Consider the following 24219-nt stretch of genomic DNA (forward strand, 5'->3'; position numbering starts at 1 on the left):
ATCGACAGCATCAGAACTCAAACCCAGACCTTCAGATGCTAAACCCTGTCTTCAGCCCAACACCTCTGTGCGACCCCTGGCACAGGGCCAGCCCAGCCCTTCCCAATCCTGGAAAGACCTATCTTTCTGTTAGGGTTCCCTGCTATTTTGAGGTTTGGTGCATCAATATAAAGCAAATTATTTTTCAAGCTTTTCAAGAAGCTATTCATCTTCTTGAAGTAGGTCACTCTTTTATAAGCCTCAGCTCCTCTTTGAACTGATTCCCTGTTTTTCCATATCTCCCCTAATAGAAACGTGTAATGCATTCAAAGTGTGAAATCCAATTCCAGTTAATTTTATTGATTCCTTTCACAGCCTCCTTATTTCTTATGCTAATTCATGTTTATTTGAAAAAGAGAAAACAAAACAGCTTTTTTGGAGAGAATACCTTCAAAATCTGTAAAGAGCCACCACATTTTTATTCAATTATAAATGAGCTATACAATATTTAAATCACTCACTGGTTTTAATCTATTTCACAATGCAGCAAGCATCCTTAGATAACTTAGCTTCTTTAAAAGTGAAGGAATGCCTGACATGATGATAAAATAAACACTTTGTCACACCCACACACTCACACTCACCAGGTTACCCAATGGTTAAAAATATATTTTCTCTGTTGACCTTAGTCCCTCATTGAGTTTCATACTGGAGACAGAATTCACATGGCAAGTTCCACTTAATTGCACTGTTCCAATATCTCCCTTCTCTGCAAAAATTTCTCTGTTTTTGAAAGGGGACAAGTATGTGCATTTTTACCCTGCATAATTTACCACCATGCCAGACACTGAGCGAATTGTCCTGCAAGGTCAGATCAGAATGGCCTGGGACCCATCCAGCTCTTTCTTGCATCTTAAAAATATTCTGTTTCAGTTCCAATAAACTGATACTACAGTGGTCAGCATTCTCCCTAGGAATGGATTGATCTCACGGTAATGGATTCTATGAGCAAAAAGGAGTCTCTAAAATGTGCTGAGTATCATAAGCAAATTGATCCTGGATTGCTTCCAAAATCATGACCACCCACACCCAACCCATAAAAGGCAATCACAGCATCCCCTTTCCATGTGCATCAACTCTTTATATCTGTCACTGAAAGACAAATAATTTACTACCTGGTCTATATCTAACAGGCCTTCAGCTTTGGTGTTTCTGAAAGAAGTCATTTTCTCCTAAATCATTAATAATTCAATATTTAAGTGACAGCAATTCTCTCTTCTTCATAAATAAATATCAACAAATTATCTTCACCATCTCCCACAGGAATCTGAACTAGCTCTTTCCAAAAAGAAAGAAATATGACTCCATATTCCAGAACCCCTGTTTGGCTAATGAATAAGTGGGGGGAAGTATCTTAAAAGCTGGTGAGTTTCATTTTCTAAATCTGTTTCCTTCTCTGCATCCAATCACTCACCAAGAACATTTTACTGATGGTGTCTTTCTCCCCTTCAATAATCTCCCTGGCAAAGACTCTTCCCTCCCTTCGCTTCCCACAGTTAGATCAAGACCAAATCCAGAATTGCACATTCAACTATTTCACATCACCACTTGGACATTTAATAAGTATCTCAAACTTAATGTGTTTGAAGTTGAATGTTTCATCTCCCCTGAAATTTGCTCCCCTACGTCTCTTCCCCATCTTAGTAAATGACAACTCCATTCTTTTAACTGCTTAGATAGAAAACATAAGTCATCCTTAAGTGCTCTCTTTCTCTCCTACCTCATATCTATTTGATCTATAGATCATCACAGTGCTGTCTTCAAAATATGCTCAGGACATGATCCCTTCTCACTATCTCCACTATTCCAAAAAAGTCCAAGCCACGATTCTCATCTTCCCTTGACCAGATTATTGCAATAGCCTCCTAACTGCTTCTACCCTTGCTTATACTTATGTCCCCTATAGCATCATTTCTATTTGAACTGGAGCATGTTACTACTTTGGGCTCAAAACCCTCCACAGTCTTCCTGCATCACTCAGAGAAAAAGCCTTAGGCCATCAGTACAAGCACCATCTCCTCCAGAAGCTTCAAGCTGCTAGTCTGGTAGAGTCTCTCCTCTATGCATGCACAACCTCCATCAAGCACTGACAATGTTACATCTGCCTCACCTGTGTCCTCACTGCACTTGTGAGTATCTTGAGGGCTCTTTACCTTAAAGCACACAATATACAGTGGGTACTCAATAAGTGTCCACGAAGTGGATGAATGCAGGGACAACTTCACTGGTGATGTCATGTAGCCACAGAGAGCCCTGCACTTAGAAGGTCCTGTACTTGATTTAATGCTCTGCTGTCATCACCTTAAAATTATTAATAATTGTTGAACATTTTCATTTTTTATTGGCCCCTACAAATTATATAGCTGGTCCTGGTTGGATGGATGGATGGATGGCTGGGCAGACAGACTCAACTTATACACTGCAATACTAAATATCAGAATATAATGTCATAGCTTTCAAAGGAAAGATTCTGACAAAGAAATTTTATAATTAGCCAAGGCATATATGTGTAAAGGCAAATGAAAAATACAAAACAAGATCTCTGAAAAATCTATCATCTATGTACCTTTCCTTCAGGAATGTTACTGGTCTTTGAAAGACAAACACAATTAAGAATTCCTGTATGTAGACCTTGTGACCAAAAAGGGGCTAGCACCTTTAAGAAGAAGAAAAAAAAGGAAGAAGAGAAATAATGGAGACTAATATGACCACATAATTAATACAACATGGCAATGATTCAAGTATAGATTCAACAGTAGAACAGAATAGATACCTCAGAAACATTATCTTTCTTTTTGTATATGACAATTCAGAACATGATAAGGGAGAACCACGAATCGAAGGGAATTCAGCATTACTCAACCAATGGGGCTGAAATAACTAAAATAAATGGAAAAAATCAAGTTAGATTCTCAACTCCCAAGTATAATTCCTAAGTATAATTCCCATGTATATGTTTAGTTACATGCTGAAAGTTCAACTTAATTTTTTAAATAAAGCTAGGAAAAATATAAGTAAATATTTTTCAAACATTGAATGAGAGAAAACTTTATAAGATTAAATGCTCTATGAAAATGTAAAGCCTATATATTCCATCCAAAAAAATTATCAACATTAAAAGGTAAACAATCGGTTTGGAAATCATATTTTCAATAAACATTGAAGACAAAAATAATTTCTTCACTGTATATAAAATGCATGTAAAAGAGCAATTGAATTAATCAACAAAAAATTTTGTTTTTAATAGATAAATCGAAACTTCAAATTTTATGAAAATGTAAACACAAATAAATAACATTTGGAAAAATAGTCAAGCTTACTACCAATCAAGAAAATGCAAGCTAAAACAGGAATAGGTGGTTGTTTATCAACTTAGCAAGATCTTACAAATTATAATATCTATGTATTGTGAAAGAGTATAAAGCAACACAAGGGCTTTCATGCATTGTTGGTGAAACTGATACAAACCTAATAGAAACTAGTTTGGCAAAATATGTCAAAAGCCTTTTAAAAAGCCCATATATTTGGCCAAATAATTCCACATGAGACCATTTCTATCTGATACTGGATATAAAGTTTTACATATAAAGATGTTCACCACATCATTATTTATAATAAATGTTTGAAAGCAATCTACATCTCTGCCTATAGTGAAGTGAAAAAGTGACTTATGGTAAAATCATTGCATAAAAATAACATACAACAGCTAAAATAATGTTTATAAGGTGCTTAGTAATATGGGGAACTATTTATATAAAAACATTAGGAGAAAGCATAGGATGCAAACATTTATATGTGAGTACAATCTTAAAAATGTAAAAATGTTTACAGAAAAAAAGAAAAATGCTGTTATCTTAATGCTGTAGAATTATAACCATTTCATTTTCTAGTTTCTATGTTTCCCCATTTCCTCAATTTATCACAATGAACATGCTAATTTATTACAACAGAATCTCTCTAAACTAATGCACCAGACTGACTGATACTCTCCATCACCTCTGTCAAACAGAATGAAGACAGATATCCGGGAAGCACTGTCAGCTCTGCTTGTAGGCACCCATCCTATATGGCCTGCCTGTTTCTGCTCTCACCAGTTGAGCTGTAGACCTGCCAACAGTTCGTTGTTTTTTCCCAAACCTCTCCATGCCAGCTGTGCTTGTTACTATAATTACATAATTCTATTAAATTACATAAATTGATGACATTATGAGTGAGAAAAGAAAGAGGATTACTGTTTCAGTGAAAACCAAGTTGAATGCTTTAGAAACACTCCACAAAAAGCTAGAAAAAGGAAGGCATGCAACTAGACGTGGGCAAGACAACCATATAAAATTTGGAAAAGTTCATAGAATATACACGATATCTTCACACTGCATCACAAAGCTACTTTCTTCAAGTCTTGGCTATCATGCAGCACAGACTTAAAAGGAGCAGAACTTGAAAGCAGAAACCATTTAGGAGTCCTGTAAGCTGAGGGGCCACACTCAGAAGAGGCAGCCACGGAAACAGTATGGAGGAGATGGAGGAGACAGAAATTACCAGGAGTCAGCCATGGACAGCTACAGGGTGTGGAAAGAAAGACTGAGGTACCAGCTTATAAACCAAAAAGATCAATACTACAGTAAACTGATTTAGGAAACCCCAGAGAAGCAGGTTTTACATAAAAACGTAAAAACTGTACTCACAGCAAATAGAACAAAAAATATTCACCCAGATGCAGCTTACTAAATAAATGACACCCCAGATGGTGTGAGACGAAGGCGTGGTACAGACAGAACACAAGGCACCAAAAGCCCCAAAGGTGGTGCCAACAGCCTCGGCCACAAAAACAAGAGCCACAGCAAATGCCTCTTAAGCAAGAAAGATCTCATAAGAAAAAAAAAAAAAGATACGTTTTAAAGGTATATTTTTAAATCTTAAAATTAAGAGGCAAATGCTGGCAATAAAGTTAATCAAGTATAGGCAAGGGAAGTCGAGAGAAAGGGAGGGTCTACAAGTAGCCAGGAATATATCAGATATCCCATGGGAAAAACGTCATCTAATCTTCTCAACACCCCTATGAAATCAATATTTTCACTGATGAAAACACTGAAACTAAGTAATATCTGCCCTCCAAAAGGTATGAAGGCTTGAAATATTTTGCTAAGCAGAAAGGACTGGAAAGTACTTCAAAGCACAGATGTCAACCATCTCAGTGGCTCCCACATGCTCATCAGAATCACCCACTGAGCTTTTGAAATATAAGAATTCTTAATTCAAAGTCCCACCCCATATCTGCAAAATGGAAACCTCCAAGTTAAAGGACCTAGGATCCGGTACTTTTTTCCAAAGTTCAGACAAGGGAACAACTCAGACAGGCATAGGAACCACTGGCCTATTGCATCTTCTGGTCTTTAGTAAGTGTGAAATCTCTAGGCTCTGTGTGCATGTCTAAGACTGAAATAAAAAATCGTTCTCATTCTGGGAAAAGTGAGATGTTGTTTGTTTCCTCTAAGACCATAATTCAGACAACCCCCCTACTTCCCACTCTACTCAACTAGAATGAAAGAAGTCTGCAGTATTTATTTAAACTTCTGAAGAACAAGGTACTCTATGGTTTTGCAGTGTGTACTCTTTTTAAAAGCACCAAATTCTCCAGGTTCCACAAAAAAGTAGAAAATCATTTCTCTCCTGTAGAAACAGGCTCTGTCAAATGTGTTCTCTTCTAAAAGACCTGAAAGAGTACGATATTGGAAACTTTGGTTCAGGGATCCATGAGACTGGACACGATGCTTTGTTAGCTAAGTGAGGCCCACATGGGAGGGAGTCTTCGCAGGCCAGTCACCTTCCTTCTCCCACCTAAACACAGCAGCAGTGCAGGCCACATCGAAAACTTGGCTAAAAGATGCCTTCAACTCTAACCCCCCTGCAATCGTTAGGCTGTTATCCACAGTCTATTAGTGGCATATAAGCCCAAAACTTAGAAAAACATTCATTACCTACTTTTACATTCACATAAAGTATTTAGTGCAGTGCTGGGTACTTTAAGCAAATGCACAATAAATGTTAGCTATTATTATATTTATTACTCTTAGCATTGTTATCATCATCATTATTATTATTATCATCATCATCATCATCATCAGGTGTCCCCTATTTCTTATGGTTAGAAGGGGAAAAAAAAAACCCTATTAAACACAAGGATACTGGCCTAGTATTCCAGTTATCTATTGTTATATAAGTAACCACACAAAAGTGAGTGGCTTAAAAAAACAATTACATTTCTTCTGCCCATGAATTTACAATTTGGGCAAGGCTTGGGTGGAGCTTATCTCTGCTCCACTTGGCACCAACTGAGGAGGCTAGAAGGCAGTGGTGGGGTAGGGTGGAGTGAGGTGGATAGAAGCTTGCTCATTGCACTAGGAAGCCAAAAACAACTGGGAGCTGGAATAACTGAGACATCTTGGACACATTTATCTAAACAGCTAGATAGCTAGCTCTAGCGTCTCTCTTTCTCTATCTGTCTCTCTCTCTTTCTCTCTCTCCCTCTCTCTCTTTCTCTCTCTTTCTCTCTCTCTCTCTCTCTCTCTCTCTCTCTCCCCCCCCCCCCATGCAGTCTCTCCAACACTCCAGCATAGTGGTCTCAGGGCAGCCAGACTTCTGACATGGTGACTCAAGGCTTCGAAGATGCAAGTCCTGAAGGAGAGCACAGGGCAGAAATTCTATCACCCTTTATGATATAGCCTCAGAAGTAAGGCAACATTGTTTCCATGGAATTCTATCCACTAGAAGAAAGTCACTAAGGCATGCCCATAATAATCAACAGGAGGGGAATTAAACTCCACCTCATTTGGAAATAGTGTCTAAGAATTTGCAGATATGTTTTAAAACCACCATACCTAGGAAAATCATTTCTCATTCCTCTAGATCGAACTTTTTATTGCTGCCAAAAGATGCAAATCTGACCAGTCCTTGCCAGCTACTGTTTACATGAAAAGACACTCTGAATCACTGACTCTACCTATCTGATCCATAAAATTACAGAACTTGACTACACTGAAATTTAGACTTGTCTAGATTTCACTGGGGAGAAAACTGAGTTCTGGTGTGGCTATATGTCTTGTTCCAAGGAGCAGTAATGGTTCTGTCTACCACTGCTACAATATTAATAAAATCATTCATCAACATTCTCTGATTTACAGGCACTGTTCAAAGTATTCTACAAGTATCATCGTGTACAGTCTTTATCATACTTAGAGGAGCTGCCATTTTCCACATCGGTAAACAGGAGCTCAGCAACGTTATGTGAGTTGCTCAAAATCCAAGCTTCAGCCTGGCTTTATTAAGCAGCCAAAGGAAGTTTGAGATTCCATCTAACCTGAAAACCCAAGCTCAGTCCATTGTATGGCACTCCCAGAGGTCAGCTGGTTAGGGAGATCAGCCGGAGCCAGGGTTGCTCCTCTGGTTCTTGTCTGGAACCAAATGCTATGAACTTTCTCTACCAAAGATTAGGCTTTCAACAGAACCATCCCTGAGAGGTACTCATGAACTTAGACTCTAAAGAAAATGCACACCATGAACAATATGTCCTTTCCTGTGGATAAGACAAAGGATAGCTCTGGATCCCCAGGGGCCTGGAGCTTTCAGAGTTCTGAAGCGGGAGCTGGAACACCCACCGAGTAGTGACGCTGAAGGGACTGGAAGACCTTCACTGGGTGCAGTGGTGCCAAGTCGCGATGTGAGAAAGGAAGATGAGGAGGAAGAAATGAGGGCAGCCTGCTCTTCTTCTGCAAGTGTCAGTACAGGGAGTAACAGAAAAGAGTTTAATTCAAACCACCCATTAGCAACCGCTGTTTAGCTTTGTTTTCTCTCCAAACTGCTTTGTGCAAATAAACACAGCCCGAGGGTTCTTATAGCTTCCTGAGCGTTCACCTTGAGCTAATGAAGGAAAAGAAAAGGCTCTTGAAAAGATATTTCATGAGATTTGTCTGTTCTCATATTAGCTTCAGCCTCTATTCAAATCTCGTAGAATCAGTTCAATTGCAGGAAGATGGGTAGGCAGGAAACAAGATTGAAGTGGATTTTAGAATAACTTGGTGAATTAGCAAAGTTTTTAACATCATTAAAGAGCTCTTAAATATTCTTCCTCAAGCTACATTTTTATCTTGTGAATGCATTTTAGTAATTGCTCTAAAGGAAATTGTGGAACTTTGGCACAAACATAAATGTTTGCATGATTTAAAATGCAGTGGCAGCAAAGATCATGATTTTTTAAATTGCTAATTCTTAAACTAACCTTTTCATTTTTGTCTCCTGAAAAATGCAGTTCCAATCACAGAAACTACATAGTAAAGATAATGCTCATATTTTTAGTTGCATATAATTGCAAACAACTTAGCTATATTTCAATACTTAACCCTCAGCTCCAACATGGAGCATAAGTAAGGGATGATTACAATAACTCCATAATTCTGTAATTAGAAAAATGGGACACTGTGACACAAGACTATTTTCTTAAAGCCAACAGCAGAGCAGATAGAGAAGCTAGTCTAGAACCAGGCAGGCTTCGATCTAACTACCCTACCTCACCTCACTTATCGTAGAGCTCAATCAGTATCTGCTGATCGCATTAATCAAGGACAGAAATCTACAGTAGATAGACTGGCCTGTAACTTTGGGAGACAAATGTTCCAACACTGCCTAACTAAACTAATCAGAATAATTAATACTAGATACTGTAACAGATAAGCTCCAAAATCTCAATGGTTTAACATGATGGTCCAATGCACAGCGACATTAAGACAGAGCTTGGGAGGGAAATGCTCTATTCCACACAGTCATTCAGGGACTCAAGATCCTTCCATTTTGTACGCTGCCAAGAGACTGCCTAACATCGGCCTCCCTAATGCAGACCCTGATCTGGTATAAACGATACCATAAGAAAGCCCTGCCCTACCTTTTAGGAACTCCAAACTAAAGTTGTGCACTGCACCCTCAACCTCAGGTCTGTGACATAGATTAGGATGGTAAATAGGAATGCGAAGAATGCACTGGAGCCAAAGGGCTTACCTTCAGGACACAAGGGACCCACATCAGCCATTTGCATCAGCTGTATGTTGACACACACCCTCTGCAGCCCCCACCACCACCCCTCCACACCCACACACACATACAATTCTAGGGCCTGGACCCTCAGGTGCATGGTGTGGCTCCCATGCAAGGCTTGGTATCCATTATAAAACGATCGTCACAAGATTATGCTGGATCTTACCCAATTAAAGCCACCATGATACCAATAAAACGAATATCTGATTATAAGAAGGGCACAGGGCAGAAGCCAAGAACAAAGCTTGCCTGAAGCCTGCTGAGAGTTGCCAAACGAAGAAGAAATTAACAATGTGCACTTGTCAGCACTCCTGTTGTGCTAATTTCCTTGCAAATATAAGCAAAGCCTTTTAATTAACTTAATATCAATTTCACTTTTCTCACATTTTGTTCTAATTATGGGGGCTGGATCTAAAGCTCACACAGCATAATTTGGAGCCCCAGAATTAACGGTTTTACTACTTTACAAAGTAGCAACTGCTAAACCTGAGGGCAGCGAGGTTCCCTGCCACCATCCTGTCACTGCACTCCCATAACTGTCCCTCTCCAATCCCTGGGCCAGCCACGCACACACTGAACCCTGACATCAGGTCCCCAGGGGGCCTCGCTACCTGTTTCCCATGGTCCATATGTCAAAACTGCTGAGTTTTCCTGTAAACTATGATATAAACATGTATGTACATATATCGTATATTGTATTTCATCAAATCTAAGATGCCTTCAATTCTAAGTTGTACCATTTTCATGTACCCATAAGGACGGTCCTCGATTAAATCTATCCTCAATTAAAACACTTCCAACTAAACTATGACACACTACTGATCATAAAATAAATCTCAGTCTCAGAGATGTAAAAATGTGCATCTAGCATTTACAAAATATGGTGTTATATATATATATATCAGTTTCAATATATTAGATGTCTTCCAGTCGATTCCAAGTTAACCAGAAAGGCAGCCGACGGCTTTCTGTTTGGGTCAGTCTCAGTCTATGGATGGCGCTGTTATCAGCTAGAAATGCCTGGAGCTATCACCTGAGCCCCTACTACAGCCACCACAGACATCTCCCCCACCAGAGACAATATTGAGGCTGGAGCAGCCCTTGGGGTTATTGTGATTGCAAGAAGCACTTCGGCAACAACAGCAGGGAACTGTGAAAAAACAAAGTTATTACTCACAAGTCCTGGAGGGCAGCAGTCCCCAACCTTCTTGGCACCGCAGACCAGTCTCCTATGAGAATCTAATGCCTGATGAGCTAAGGTGGAGCTGAGGCAGTGGCATTGGTGCTGGGGAGCGGCCACAAATACAGATGAAGCTTCGCTCTCACCGCGCCCCCGTCCTCCCACCCCCGCCGACTCTCCTCCTGCTGTGCGGCCCCTGTATGACCTGGCCACAGATCTGTACCAGTCCTCAGCCCAGGGTTTGGGGACCTCTGCTGGAGGGTACACTGCATGCCGCAGGCCACACAGCAAGGTCACAGGTAAAGAGACAGAGGTCTGGGACTCTATCTTTACTGGGGTCAAGGGTAGAGTGCCTAGGGTTTCATAAGTTCACTCATTATTGGCAAATATAACACATAAGATTGAGAATTATAGTGCGGGAAAGGAAAAGCAGGGTCACTCATGTGGTCACCTATTAAGTCACTCAGGGCTTTTTAAAAGAAGAACTTCATGGGGGCTGGCTTGACTCCAGTTCTATAGCTGGCAATATGTTTATTAAAAATGGGTGTCTATGAAATGGATACCTCAGCAATCAAAAGCTTAATGTCAGGCATTTACATTATAATTTTTAAAAAGCTTACTGTCAGGAAATAATAATTATAATTATACAACAGTGTTTATGGACAACTTACTTATTTCTCTGAGTTTCAGCTTCCTCATATGAAAAATGGGTGTAATAGTATAAGTAAGTTTGATGTCAGAAAACATTTGATATGTATTAGATACTCAGTACAAATGGTAAAAATATACGTTTATGTACAATTATCATATATCGTATTTCATCAATTCTAAGATGCCTTCAATTGTTAGTTGTGTCATACTCATGTATCCATAAGGAAAAACGTTATCAACTAAACTGTGACACACCACTGATCATAAAATGAATCTCAGTTTCGGAGATGTATAAATATGCATGCAGCATTGACAAAACATGGTTTTATATACATGGCCATTTCAACCTTCTAGATGTCTTCAAGGCAAATCCAGTTAACCAGAAAGTCCAAAGACATGAGTATCTAGTTAATTCGACCTAGTTCGCAGAGTCTTGTTTCATTTTAGTATTAATTAAAAATGTACTAAGGGTGTACCGAGGATGGCAGACACTGTGGATTTCCAGTGCAAATACCAGTCCTCCTCCCCGCCTTTGCCTCCATCGGACTATCTCTGGAAAGCAACTTTTTTCTTAAAGGTTGGTCATGTGACCATTTTCTGGACTGCATGGGGAGCCTGCCCAGGGACAATTCTAGGAAAGATTTTCTTTCCTGATGTGGCTAGTGGTACAGTAGTTTCTATCCTGTACAAAGGTGCAAGGACTGGAACTACAGCAACCATCTTGCAACCATGAAGACTATATCAAGAGAAAGGATTTTATAATGTCGTCACAATGACCTCGTGATTCTGAACCAGTCTTTCTGGGCTTGTTAAATGAGAACAAGATACCTGCTGACGAATTAATTTCTAAATGACCTTGGAAGGAATGTTTAAAAATGAGTAAAATCTATTCTCTTACAAACTATGGGGTTTGACCATGTAAACAATTCATTATAATGCAAGGCAGAGATAAACAAAGGCTAAAAGCAGATCCATACAAAGCACCATAAAAACCCAGAAGAAAGAACAATTAATTCTGATAAGGTGGTCAGGGGATCTTTCAGGGAATAAATGGGCTTCCGAATGAGTCTTTGGAGAAAGCATGAGATTTTAATGATGGATGGAAGGGCGTTATCCATAATCTGATAGTTAAAGGACCCTAAAGTCACGTAGCTCTCATTTATACATGCATAAACTTTGGTCCTTAGATACAGTGTAGAATGGGAACGCTGGCCTCCTGACAGGTTGTTGAGTGCTCTTTCTACCAGGGAGAGACAGCACCTAACAAGCCATGTATAACCATAAGACACCCCTCAGTGAACACTAATAACACAATTAGCCAGTGTGTCTAGGGCTGGGATGGAAGGAGGCCCTTGTGGAACCCTGCCCCCTATTAACTGTCAGCACGCTTGTGCGCTGGTGTCTGGATGCGGCCACCTGTAATTACGACAGTGGTTTATTACTCATGCATGGCAAGGCTGAAGCTCTGCAGTTAGCAATGACAGGGACATTATTAAAAGGGAACACTTCTCTATCAGTGGCTAAGCCCATTGTCATCCACATGTCAAAATAGTCTAAAGACCTGTAAGGAGCAATAATGAAGGCAAAGGAAGGTCTTTCAACCAAGTGAGTCCTGCATTTTTTTTAAGTACCATAGACATCAGGAAAGGAGGAAGAAAGGGATGGAGGGATGGAGGGAGGCAGGGAGACTCTCCTGCTTGGTAGGAACAATTTATCTGCTACTTTGTGGCTCCTGTCCCCCCAGGTCAAAGGCTACCCCATAAGGAGGTGACTCCCCTGAATTTTGGGGTTCCATCTTCTGGTCCTATCAGCAGCTGCTGAGGAAGCAGGTACTGCCCTGCAACATGGCATTCGGCTGAATCCAGAGGGGCAGGAGAACCCAGATGCCTGGCAGTGGCCTCAGAAGGCGGACACATGCAGTTGTTGCAGCAGCCACAGTTGGGACAAAGCTTGGATTGGAGAAGACAACTCCTCTGCTCTCATCACCATGGCCTCCCTCAGGATACCCCTCCAGCCCACCCACTTCCTCCTTGGCTAAGGAAAGCAGAGGGAGCAGAAAGTGATATCCATCATCAAGTGCTGAACAAGCTGGGGCCCAGCTAAGCCCACAAAGTGTGCATCATCAAGGCACCAACCTTTCCCATGAGGGGACTTTCTTGAGGAATAAGCTGACTAGGGCATCACTGGGTGGATGGAGGAGAAGGCACAGAGGTAAGGACCCCAGAGGAGCTAGTAAAAGAATTCTTTCCAGGCTCACCATGGGAGAGGCTGTCCAGGCTGAACATGGAAGGATAGGGTCACTAGGAGCGAGAGAAAGGGTATGACTAGGGGGTCTGGGTCCCCCCACAAAGTTGATGGAGTAGCAAGCTAAAGGGAAGCATTCAAGTCAGAGCTCCTGAGTGTTGATTCAGATTTTCCAAAGGGAGCAATTCCAAGTGCTAACTCTTAGCTCAGGATGTGGCCAAGGAGGGGGCTCTGAAGTGGGGTCCCCCTGGTATCACTGAAGGTTGGAAGGCTAGTTGAGTCCTGAACGAGGGGCATGTTTGATCACTGTCGCCAGCACTTTAACCCACTTTTGGGTTTTAACTCACCTGCCCACCTTCTCACCTACCCACACATAAACTAAACCCTAATATCAGGTCCCCAGGGGGGATCACTACCTGTCTTCTATGGTCTATATGTGAAAACTGCTGAGTTTTCCTGATAAAGTTCAACATTAACTGTTTAAGCACCTACTGTGTACTAGCTGAAGCCTCACCATTTCAGTGCTCATTATAATATTTTTCTGGGACCTAGTGTATACCTGGTAAAACTACAAACCTATCTTTCCAACTAGACCCCAAATGTCTAGTTGGTCATGATGCCTGCATCTCTCTGTAATCCTGCCACTAAGTCCACACCTAGCAATGAGGAAGTGCTCACTAACAGATGTGAATGACCAACATGCTCTGTAATGAGACTTGACGTGGATAGGCTGTCATTTCTTCTCTAAGCCTCAAAAGTGATCACCCAAAGGCATCATCCTTATACGTAAGCGGAGGGAGAAGAAGAAAGGAGAAGGAAAAAAGGAACAGAGTTCAGCTTCAAACACATGAAGAGAGAAGGATCACAAGTTAATTCAAAGAGTCCAAGCAAGTCAGGAATCCAAGGACCTCCTCTTACCCCTCTCGAGATTTCCATCACAAAAAACTACCACACTCTGCCTGCCACAACGCAGCACTAAGCTGTTCATGCATTCATTCCAGAAAGATTTGCTAAGCATCTACTATGACCCAGTGCAGTTCTTAGCATCAGCAATATGATGGGGAACAGGCAAGCAAGGTCCCTTCCTTCTAGGAGTTTGCATTCTCTCAGCTGCCATGTGTTGGGCCCCATGGCTCCTGCTGGACATTTTGAGTCCCAATTCATACTGACTTAGAACAATCTTACTTCACAGTTGAGAGGTGAAGTGATTTTCCTAAGGTAACAAAGCTAATATGGGACAGAACAGAAACCAAACCCAGTCTGTCTGATACCCAAGTGAACTACCTTTTTTACTAATATTATATTCTTAAAGACTGGGAGGCTGTCTAATCTTAGGTTCTGTCTCCATCTGATGTGGGCCTCACTGTGCCCACATTCCTTCTTCCCCTCGTCACTGTTAGTTCTAATTACTGAGCCTTCTTCCTATACACAAAGGACATTCCCGATTTGGCAACATCAAAGGTCAGGGGGTTGGATTTCCTTCTCCAGAACGACACTGGAGGCCTCTCCTAGATACCACTGGGCTGGGCAGGCAGCAGCTGCCCCCACTGGCAGGGTGCCTGGACCACACACTGGCCAACACAGATGTGCCTGCATCTGAGGGCTGTCCAAGAACTGTGCCCCATCTCTCCAGGAGGGGCCAGCTGCCACCAGACGCTATCAGTCTGTTGGAGGTAAAGGAAGTGTGCCTCCCTCCAGCACGCTGGCCCTGGCTCCCCCAACTGAGCCTTGGTCCCTGGCTGTCACAGGGCCCTGCTGAGGGCCTGCATACAGCACATGGAGGTACACACAATCCTGGTTTCCTGCTGACACTCATTGTGGGGATAGCTTTTCATATCAACATCTGCCCTCTCCTCCTCTCCCTTACCTCCTTCCTATAGGAAATGCTGGCACCATCCAGCTCTTTAGTCTATAGGAGCACAATATATATCCCAGCAGGAAAGAGAAAACAGCTGCAGACCAGCTCTGGATCCATGAAGAGATGCCTTCAAATGCCATCCCTCTCTTCCTGGCCTCACCTTGGAGGCCTATAGAACAAAACTCTATCTCTGTCCTTGTGTGCCACCTCCCTTTCTCCATCTGCTGGGTTTGGCTTGTGTCAGGTTGGGTGGGCTGCACTTGGGCTGTCTGGGGGTGTTTTGGTTTTCTGGAGCTCCGATTCCAGCTTTGTCCGTCTGTGTCGCTTGGGGGCAGGACTGGGATGGATAATTTTGACTTTTCTCCATTTCCACAAAGATTTTCAATTTCTTCAAGCAACCTTGTTTCTATTCGACATCTTTCTGAAATCTAAATTTGGAGCCTAACCTGAATCGATTGCATTTCCACTTACAACAGAGTTGCCCTGGGCTTACTGAATGGAGCCCTTCCAATTCACTGCACAGGGGCTCTGCTAAGGGACACGGTCACCAGCCAGAACTCAGGGCTTGCCTGGAGCAAGGGAAACGCCACACCCCTCCACTGTCTTCACCCTGACTCTTCAGGAGGGTGCTGGACTGGGGAAAAGTACTATGTTAGTCAAGAATCTTGGCTCTTCCCTTCACTGGCTGTGTTATCCAGGCTAAATCAAATCATATCTGTTTCTCACCTTCCTCAGCTCTAAAAGAGCTGAAACAAATAACTTCCACAGAAGGTGATAGAAGCCAAATGCCATACACAGAACTACATGGGAATTCTAACAAGAAACCTGTCTGTACCGAGGCCTATTTTCCTAATGCTGATTCAAAACCACCATGTCACCATTTAAAAATATTTTAGCATAGTATTATTTTCTTCTGTATGATTTTTCATATTTACTAAATTTTCTACAATAAATATAAATTAACTTCATTCTACCAAAAAAAAAAAAAGAATATAAAACCATATTCGTGCTATAAAATTACATAGTCAAAGAAAACATACTGAAGTGTGCCGGTCCCTAGTGTGGCTGACTGCTTTACTCCCAGGCTTCTCAGAAGGACCCGGCGCCCTTCAGTCTGGAGGTGAAGGACCAGAGCAGCCCCAAGATGGCACGGGCAAGATGGTGGAGATAAGACGGCTTCTGTCTCTCCAGGCCCTTCCCTTCACCATATCCACCCAACCCAACCCAGCCTCTAAAGATCAGTTACCTTCTAAAACTTGCTCCCATCCAATTAATGAACCAACCAATAAACTTTAAGTGCCCACATTATAGGCAAGGTGTTATGGCAGATGCTGAGGGATAGAGGTAGTATTTACCCTTTCTCATTTAGGGAAAAAAGTACAGCTTGCTGCCAGCATTAACATCATGTGTAGGAATGCTAAGGTTTCTAGGATTTGACATTTTCAGCTCTGGAGAATTACTATATTTTGAAAATGGAAATACCATTACTAAAAACAGAATGCTATGAACAGAATAATGTCATTTGTTTCCAAAAACTATTGATATATAAGAGTGATGCAAAAAGTAATAATAAAAGTGAGATATTTTGTAGCAAACTTTGGGGGTAAAGATAGGATTGTAATCTGTGGATTATCTCGGGGCAAACGCTGCAGCCATGAGTGCTGCCGGCAAGTATTCTCAAGGCAAACAAGAAGTGGGTTAAAAAGCTCAAAATACAGTTCAAGCCCTTATAAAGCCTACAGTCCAATTCTGGACTCAACAGATAAACCCATGGAGGCACAAGAGTACAAAAGGTACGAAGCCATAATAGGTACACGAGCCATGGATACAAAAGGTCACTGGCAACAAAGCCTCATGCGGCTTAAAGCAGGAGACGCTCAGACCACGTGCCTGGCACAATTTCCTCGCCCCCTAGGCAGTGACCTTGAGCCAAGCTTTAAAGGATGGATGAATGTAGAAAGGAGAAGAGAGAGAAAACCAGGATAACTAGTACTTCTCAAAGACTAGGGCTGAAATGTGAAGGCTATGATCTGAAGGCAAATGTGAGGTATTTCAGTAAGTCCATCAGTCCGGCTCAACAAGGCAGAGAACACCGGGCAAAGGTGGGAACGTGGGAGGTGAGGGTCGGAGCTGGCTGTGGCAAGCCCTGACTGTCAGCCTCCATGATTCCTTAGGAAACAGAGAGCCCTGGAAGGTTTGGGGCCCTTGGGACAGGTTGCTTCCCACTCAGACAGCTAGAGCTACACACACTCAGTAGAAGGAGGGGTGAGAGACTAGAGGCAGGGCATGGGTTAACAGGGACTGCCTCAAAGGTCAGGGTCAGCAGTGGGACCTCACAGAAAGAATGGAAGAGCAGATGCCAGAGTCAGGAGGGAGAACACTAACTCATCTCTGTATGCTCTCTCCTCCATACCAGCATCTCCACAGTCTCTTTAAAATGTCCTTTTCTTCCTGTATGAAGAAAAATAAAACATAAAACTATTCCTTTAACTTTTTCATATGGCAGGATTTAGGGCCTTGGCACCAAAAATCTTGGCAGAGAGGCCAGTCCTGAGGAACTCTGGTCACTCAGGCCCCCTAACCCAGGGGATTCCCTCTCAGGATACCAAAGAAACCTGTTCCATGAGTGAGAGGGCACTCGAGATAGCTATGCTCACAGCTGGGAGGGGGATCCCTCAAGAGCTCCTACTGACATGACTGCATAAGGGTCCACTGGAAAGGTTTAAGAAATATGAGCAACCTTTAAAATGCCACCTCCCACTTTGTACCAGATGGGGCGGGACCCAAGTGCCCTTGTGTGCTCAGTGCCTGGCTCTCACGAGCCCTCCATAACCCTGTGAAATAAAGCAGGGGTCCCCAACTCCTGGGCCATAGACCAGTACCGGTCCATGGCTCATTAGGAACCTGGCACGAAGCAAGAGGTGAGCAGCAGGCAAGTAAGCCAAGCTTCATCTGTATTTGCAGTCGCTCCCCAGTGCTAGCATCACCGCCTCAGCTCTACCTCAGATCATTAGGCATTAGATTTTCATAGGAACACCAGTCTCTGGTGACAAAAAGATTGGGGACTGCTGGAATAAAGAATGCCAAGGTCAAAGTTTTCTTCTCTTCCTTCAGTACCAAGGGATGGAGACAGGCGGCAGAGCAAGTAGACACAGCAATCAGGTCCCACCACCCAGGCACTAGGAGACCTTCCTCCCTCTGCCGCCCTCCTGCTGCAGCAGGTAGCCCCTGCATGCCTAGCACATCAACAGATGGGACACACATTAACCGAAACGAGCACAGGCAAAGGAAGGAGTATTGGGGCGTGGGGTAGAGAGGGGTGGTTCCTCGCTCTTTTCCTCCAGTCTTCATGCCACTACAAATAACACTCTGCAGCCAGGAAGATAACATCTACCTAGTTGCAACTTGAATTCTTGCCTTGCCCAGGAAAAGCTCTCAACCCAGCCTTCCTGCCAATGCCTCCTCAGAAGCTGCAAGTCAAGAAAACTCAGCCTTCCCACAGTACCTGACCCAACCAGTCTCAAGTGCCACACATCCCCAGTCCCCTAGGGAGTTGCTTGCATGGCAGAAGAGCACACAGGAAAAGCCAGACCCTCAGCTCATCTGAAGCAAGCTCTTGGCATTTCAGAAGTCCCCACCTCCACCAGCTGGTATTGGCAGGCAAATGGGTTTTCCACTTTGCTCTGCTCAGTGTAGGCAGTAGAATAGAGGGTAATAGACCTTGGGCTTATTAGAGATGCAAAGTCTAGGGCCAGCCTTTACCTCAGATCTACTGAATCAGAGACTCTGGGGATGGGGTCCAGAAATCTGTGTCTTGACAGGCCCTCCATGTGACTCTGATGCTCAAGAAAGATTGAGGCAGGCTGGTGCAGCAGCTAAGAACCTCAATTCTGGAACCAAACTGTCCAAGTTCAGTTCCCAGCCTTACCACCCTCTGGCTGGGTTACTGTAAGCGAGCTACTGGGGCGGGGTGGGGGGTGGGAAGGGAGGCAGTAAAAGGGAGTAACACTGTCTATCTCCTAGGGTTGCTATAAAGAATAAATGAGTCCCTGCATGTCTGTTGCACTTAGTAAATACTATCATTTAGAATTTTAATATTCCTACTGGAGCATTTTGAAGTATATGACTATATCGTATTCAGTTTCCTAACTGAAACCAATACTATAATGACTTATGTCCTTGAGTACAGCCTCACAGAGAGGAAACCCATGCTATCCTGCACCTTCTCTTTTGGGTCCTCTGGGTACATCTATGGCAGGTATCTGTGTAGACTAATAAGGTCCACCCCATAAGCTTCTAATTCCTCCAGAAATAAACTGTGGATTTTGTTACATTCTGTGCCGTGGTTTTTTTGACACTCAGGAGAAGAGCTCCCTCACGACCCCTGCAGCGGGCTACACTGACAGCCAGGCCACACTGTCTGCGAGGCGTCAGTGAGTTTGCAGCTTCCCACTGCATATATAAGTTCAAGGCATCCCCTGGACACTTGTTGAATGGCAGGGAGAAAACCAAGGAGTCCTTTCAGAGGGTACTCAGAGATCTGACCACATCCTACCCAGAAGAGATCACTGGAGAGTAGAAAGAGAACAGACTATGGTCATCTTTCTCTCTGCCACTGGTCTGGTCTGTCTCTGGAACTGCAGAGAAGACAGTTGAGTCCAATCTTCTTCATGTAGAATCTTCCTGTCACTAAATTTGATACTTGTTATAATTAGGAGGAGACACAGAGAGAAGCTGTCAACACGGGCTCTGTGGTTAATCAGACATGGGGTTCTGATTCCAGGCTACGACTTACTAGCAGCACGATTATTATCATCACCTTTATGATTGTCCGTAACTACCATGAGAACATGAGATAGAAGATCAGGACAGGAAGTGGCAGCCTTGGATCTGCCTTGGATACGACTGTATGGACCCTGGAGAGCTGCCTGTACTCCAATAGAGAATTATTAATCTGACCTTGGGGACAGCAAGTACCCAATGTCCTATCAGTCCCTGGACCGGGTGTGACTTCCTCTTCTGAAGTACTAAGAACATTTTAGATGGGACAGCTTTTGACAACTGTCATTACAGTTAAGTCCTCACTTAACTTCATGGATAGGTTCTGTGACTTTAGGGAGACTGGTATGACAAAACCAATTTTACCATAGGCTAATTGATATTAGTAAAAGGTAAGTTCCTATAGCTTCTCATCGACGTTATAAGGAAGGAAATGAGGTTGAACCTATCGAAGTTATGAGGACCTGCTGTAATTGTATGGTACACACAGCTTTATGACAATGTAAAAGAATACTTCCCCAACCCACCTGAGAACTTTAACATTGCTCTCAAGCAGCTCTCTGGGATAAAGTGGATGTGCTTTAAAAACAGCCTCTACCTGGGCTGTGGAAAGGCAGGAGTCATTTACTGGCTGTGCAGCCTGCCTAATCCAATTTACTATCAAAGAGCATTAGCTCCAGACTTGAGGCCTTGACTCTGCAGACATTTAAACCCACCAATGTCCCTCCCTTGTCGGACTCAACCAAACTCTGTTCCTTCCTCTAAATTAGGCTGGGCCTCCAGTCCCATTCGGCCACGAGACTAGTTTCTCTGCAGTTGGGATGGAGTCTCCAGATAATTCTTGCACGCGGGGACCGGGAGCCGGCTGTACTGACATGTTTCCTCAGTAAAAGCAAACTTACAGCTGGGTCACAGAAAAGAATCAGGTAATTCTTTCCAGCAGCCCGGGCCTCCTGGCCAAGACAGTGAAGAGAGAGTAAGAGGGAGCGCGCGAAAACCAAGAGGTGCGAGTTCCCCAGCACAGCGCTCAGGGCCCCCCGACGTTTACCGAGCCCGTGGGCGCTGACGCCGGTCCTTACCATTCAGCTGCCGGTAGACGATGTCCTCGAGCAGCGAGAGGCGCTTCAGGACCGCATCCTGGATGGGGCTGGTGCTGTGCGCGCTGAGGTTGGCAGGCTCCGCGCGCGGCCGAATCTCGTGGAAGGCGTCTCCGCTACGCACCGCGATGGGCCGGCACTTGGCCAGGAAGAGCACGAAGCCGGCCACCGCAATCAAGTTCAACACCAGCAACACTTTGACCCTTCTCAGTGAAGCCATCAAACACGCCCAGCCGGCCCTTGTCCCGGACCCGCGCCCCCTTGGGCTCCAGCGAGGTGCGGAGCAGCCGGGGCCGTGCGAACCTCACACTCCGGACAGCTGACGAGGATCTCAGCCGCTCCCCGCCCCACAGCGCGGATGTTCCAGCAGCAGAGACGGTTGGGAGGACGTGGTGCCCAAGAAGAGAGCGAAATCGCTCACATGGAAGCCTTGGGTCTGTAGAAGTGCTCCTCGAGATGCCGGCTCAGTCCACGGAGCGCGGCCCCTTCCAGGCGCCTCCGCTTCTCTGCGAAGGGCCGGGGGCCTCTCCTTGGCCCCAGCCAGTGGTTCGCCGCTGGCCCTCGGGCCGCCGGGCGCAGGGCTACCGGAGCGGCGGACCTCCGAGTCAGGCGCGCCGGCAGCGGGGCCACCCCAGCGCCGGGGTGGGAGCGGCACGCAGGTGCCCCGGCTCAGGGTTCGCCGCCCGCCTGCAGGGGAGCGTGCCGCGGCTCGGGTCGTACAGCCACCACCCACGTCCACCGGCAGCCGTCGTGGCGCAGGACCCGCGGTCTTCAGCCAAGGACCTGCACCCCAGGGCGGGCGCCTTTGTTCCGCTCACCGACCCGCTCCATCACTCTGAGCAGAGGGAAAGCCCGCGCCCGTCGCCCGCATCCTACCAGCTCCGCAGTTACGCTTAAGTCTTAATTACTCTCAAAGTGGGGGCAGCACTAGCGGGCGAGCGATGGGGCAGAGCTCTAGGTCCTCTCCGCCTCTCGCGCCGGGGGACAGCCCACCCCGCGCCAAACTCACCAGCGCGCACAGCGCCGTGGGCTCCCGGACACGTTCCAAGTCCCAACACCACGCAGTGAGCTTTCGGGGCCTGCCCGTCACACTGGCCTCTCTCGGGGCTGGCGCGTGGGAGGCTGGTCAGAAGGAGGAGTCGGACCTCAAAAGTCACAACAGTTCTCTACCCCCCTCGGAAAACGTCGCGGGGAGTGCGGCGGGAGGGACGCGCGCGGCGCACCCTCCGCTCGCCAGAACCGGCAGCGCTGCTCGTCCCGCGCCACAAGGAGCCAAACGCCGAATCTTCTTATTGGCGGACGCAGTGTTACCGCCGCTGCGGCACGGAAGAACCCACACAGCCTTGGCGCTGAAGAGCCCTGAGCGAACGCGCAGGTGGCGGCAGAGCGCGGGGCGCGGCCCAAGGGGACCGGCTGCAGCGCCAGCTCCTCCGCCGCCGCCCTGGCCACCCCCTCCCCGCGAGCCTATCGGCCGCCGCCGCCCGCAGGCTGCCGGGCGCACAGCTACCCGGCTCCCTGGTTTGTGCGCGCGCACCCGGAAAGGGTGGGGGCGCCTGGAGAGTAAGCACGGCAGTCAAGTCATGTTGGCTGCTGCCGGCGTTGGAGGGACCCTTCGGTTCTCAGCACTCCCTGAGCGAGTGGGTTTGTTCCATCCTGGTTGGCGATGAAGACATCCCTTTCTGTGCGCTCCCAGCTCCGCTTTGCGTGGCCGGGAATGGCTAGAGGGAAAATCTGGCCTGGAGAATCGGATTCTGTTACTTTGGGGGCCAGGCCGGCGTTAGTAGACTGGGTGGGTGCTCTCTGTATGAAAATTCAAACGTCCAAGTCACAGTTTCTGTGTCCACGCACACCTCTATACGCATTTTATTTTAAGAAGCATATTTTGGCTCCTGGTTTTTCATAATCTCTTCCTCTTCCCAAAGCCAAGAGCTCGAAATGCTGAAATTCAAAGCTCCTCATTGATCCATTTAGTTCCTTGAGCCTAAAAATGAAACCAGGCTATCAACTAATGAAGACCCGGGACACAGCCCAATGAATCTGGTGGCTTCCATCACATCGTCATATCGCTTCCATCTGGTTAAAGGTTTGGCTTTTTGCTTTGTTTTATTGCTTATTTATTATTTAAATATTGATCTTCGACACAGAAAAGTACATGAAAACATAACAATCTTTTTATTTCACCTCTTGGAACCCTGAACGTGGGTTCAATATCATCTTTACTTTTTTTTTTTTTTTTGCTTTGTATAATGTACAAGAAAGTGAATATAAACCAATTAAATGAAAAAGCCACGTGGGAAGCACAAGGGACAGTTTTTAACCATAGGCGTTAGGCACAAAAGTTACCAAGTAGGAGGAAACCTGGGTTATTGGGCAGTTATGATATGACAGGCACTAAGAAAGGCTTGGTCCTCACATTATCTCACTGAATACCCAATCCAGTGAGGTGTTGTTATAACCATACTACAGATGAAAGCAAGCACAATCGATGGGGGCTTCTGCAAAAATAATTTTCGAACATTCACAGGACTAAAGCTGAGAAGGCTGAGGCATTGAGCTAGGGCCCCCCAGTAGTAAGTGGTTCGAATCGCAAGTGGGTCTGACTCCCAAGCATGTGCCTATTTGGGAGTAGGAGACAGGAAGCAAAGTAGAGAAAATGGCTTCAGACTAATGGAGAAGTTTCCAGGGAAGACTCAACTTAAGAGTCTTTTCTCCCTCTAAAGTCAGAGAAGTCCCTTGCCCAAATTAACTGATGATCTTATCACACATCTTAGAGGCTTCTCCCCTCACCTTCTGCATGCATCCTGAACAGCTTCTACATTCACAAATGACATCTGACACTAGACTCATGGTCATACCATGAGGCCTGTCCCCACACGAAAGTCCTCCACTTCTGCAGTCCTTACTGCACTAAAATGCCATCCCGTGCCCATTACTCCCTAGCTTTTTACCTCTCTCACTCTCAATTCCATCCAAACATTCTCTAGCTTCCAGCAACCTCTCTCTCTCCCTCCCAGGTATCTAAGCCCTTTTAACCCCTTTTGAGTTTCTTCTCTACCTTTCCTGGTTACTCAAGTTCTGGGTACTCATTTTTTTCAAATACATTCCTAATAGCAGCCACAATTCATACACACTCATATACATGTTCTCCCACTGCCCCAACCTAGCAATCCCCATGTCTGCATCAATCTCACTATCGTTTTTCTTGCACCCATGCACCCAGGCAAGAGAGTATACTTAGGGAAAATAACCTGACCTGGAAGCTGGTGGGGAGTAGGGTCATTACCAGT

The 24219-nt window shown here is 44.8% G+C and overlaps 1 protein-coding gene across 1 annotated transcript in view; it reads right to left on the minus strand.

Moving 5' to 3' along the window:
* The window catches only part of GALNT17 (polypeptide N-acetylgalactosaminyltransferase 17), a 407486-nt gene extending 384798 nt beyond the window's left edge, over positions 1-22688 (minus strand). The window contains exon 1 of the mRNA XM_036226062.1: positions 20915-22688. Coding sequence (XP_036081955.1) covers positions 20915-21152 — 238 coding nt within the window. The 5' untranslated portion in view covers positions 21153-22688. The remainder of the gene's footprint in view (positions 1-20914) is intronic.
* Between the last annotated feature and the right edge of the window lie 1531 nt (positions 22689-24219).

Source organism: Rousettus aegyptiacus, unplaced genomic scaffold (genome assembly GCF_014176215.1).
Source record: "Rousettus aegyptiacus isolate mRouAeg1 unplaced genomic scaffold, mRouAeg1.p scaffold_m13_p_8, whole genome shotgun sequence".
NCBI lineage: Eukaryota > Metazoa > Chordata > Mammalia > Chiroptera > Pteropodidae > Rousettus > Rousettus aegyptiacus.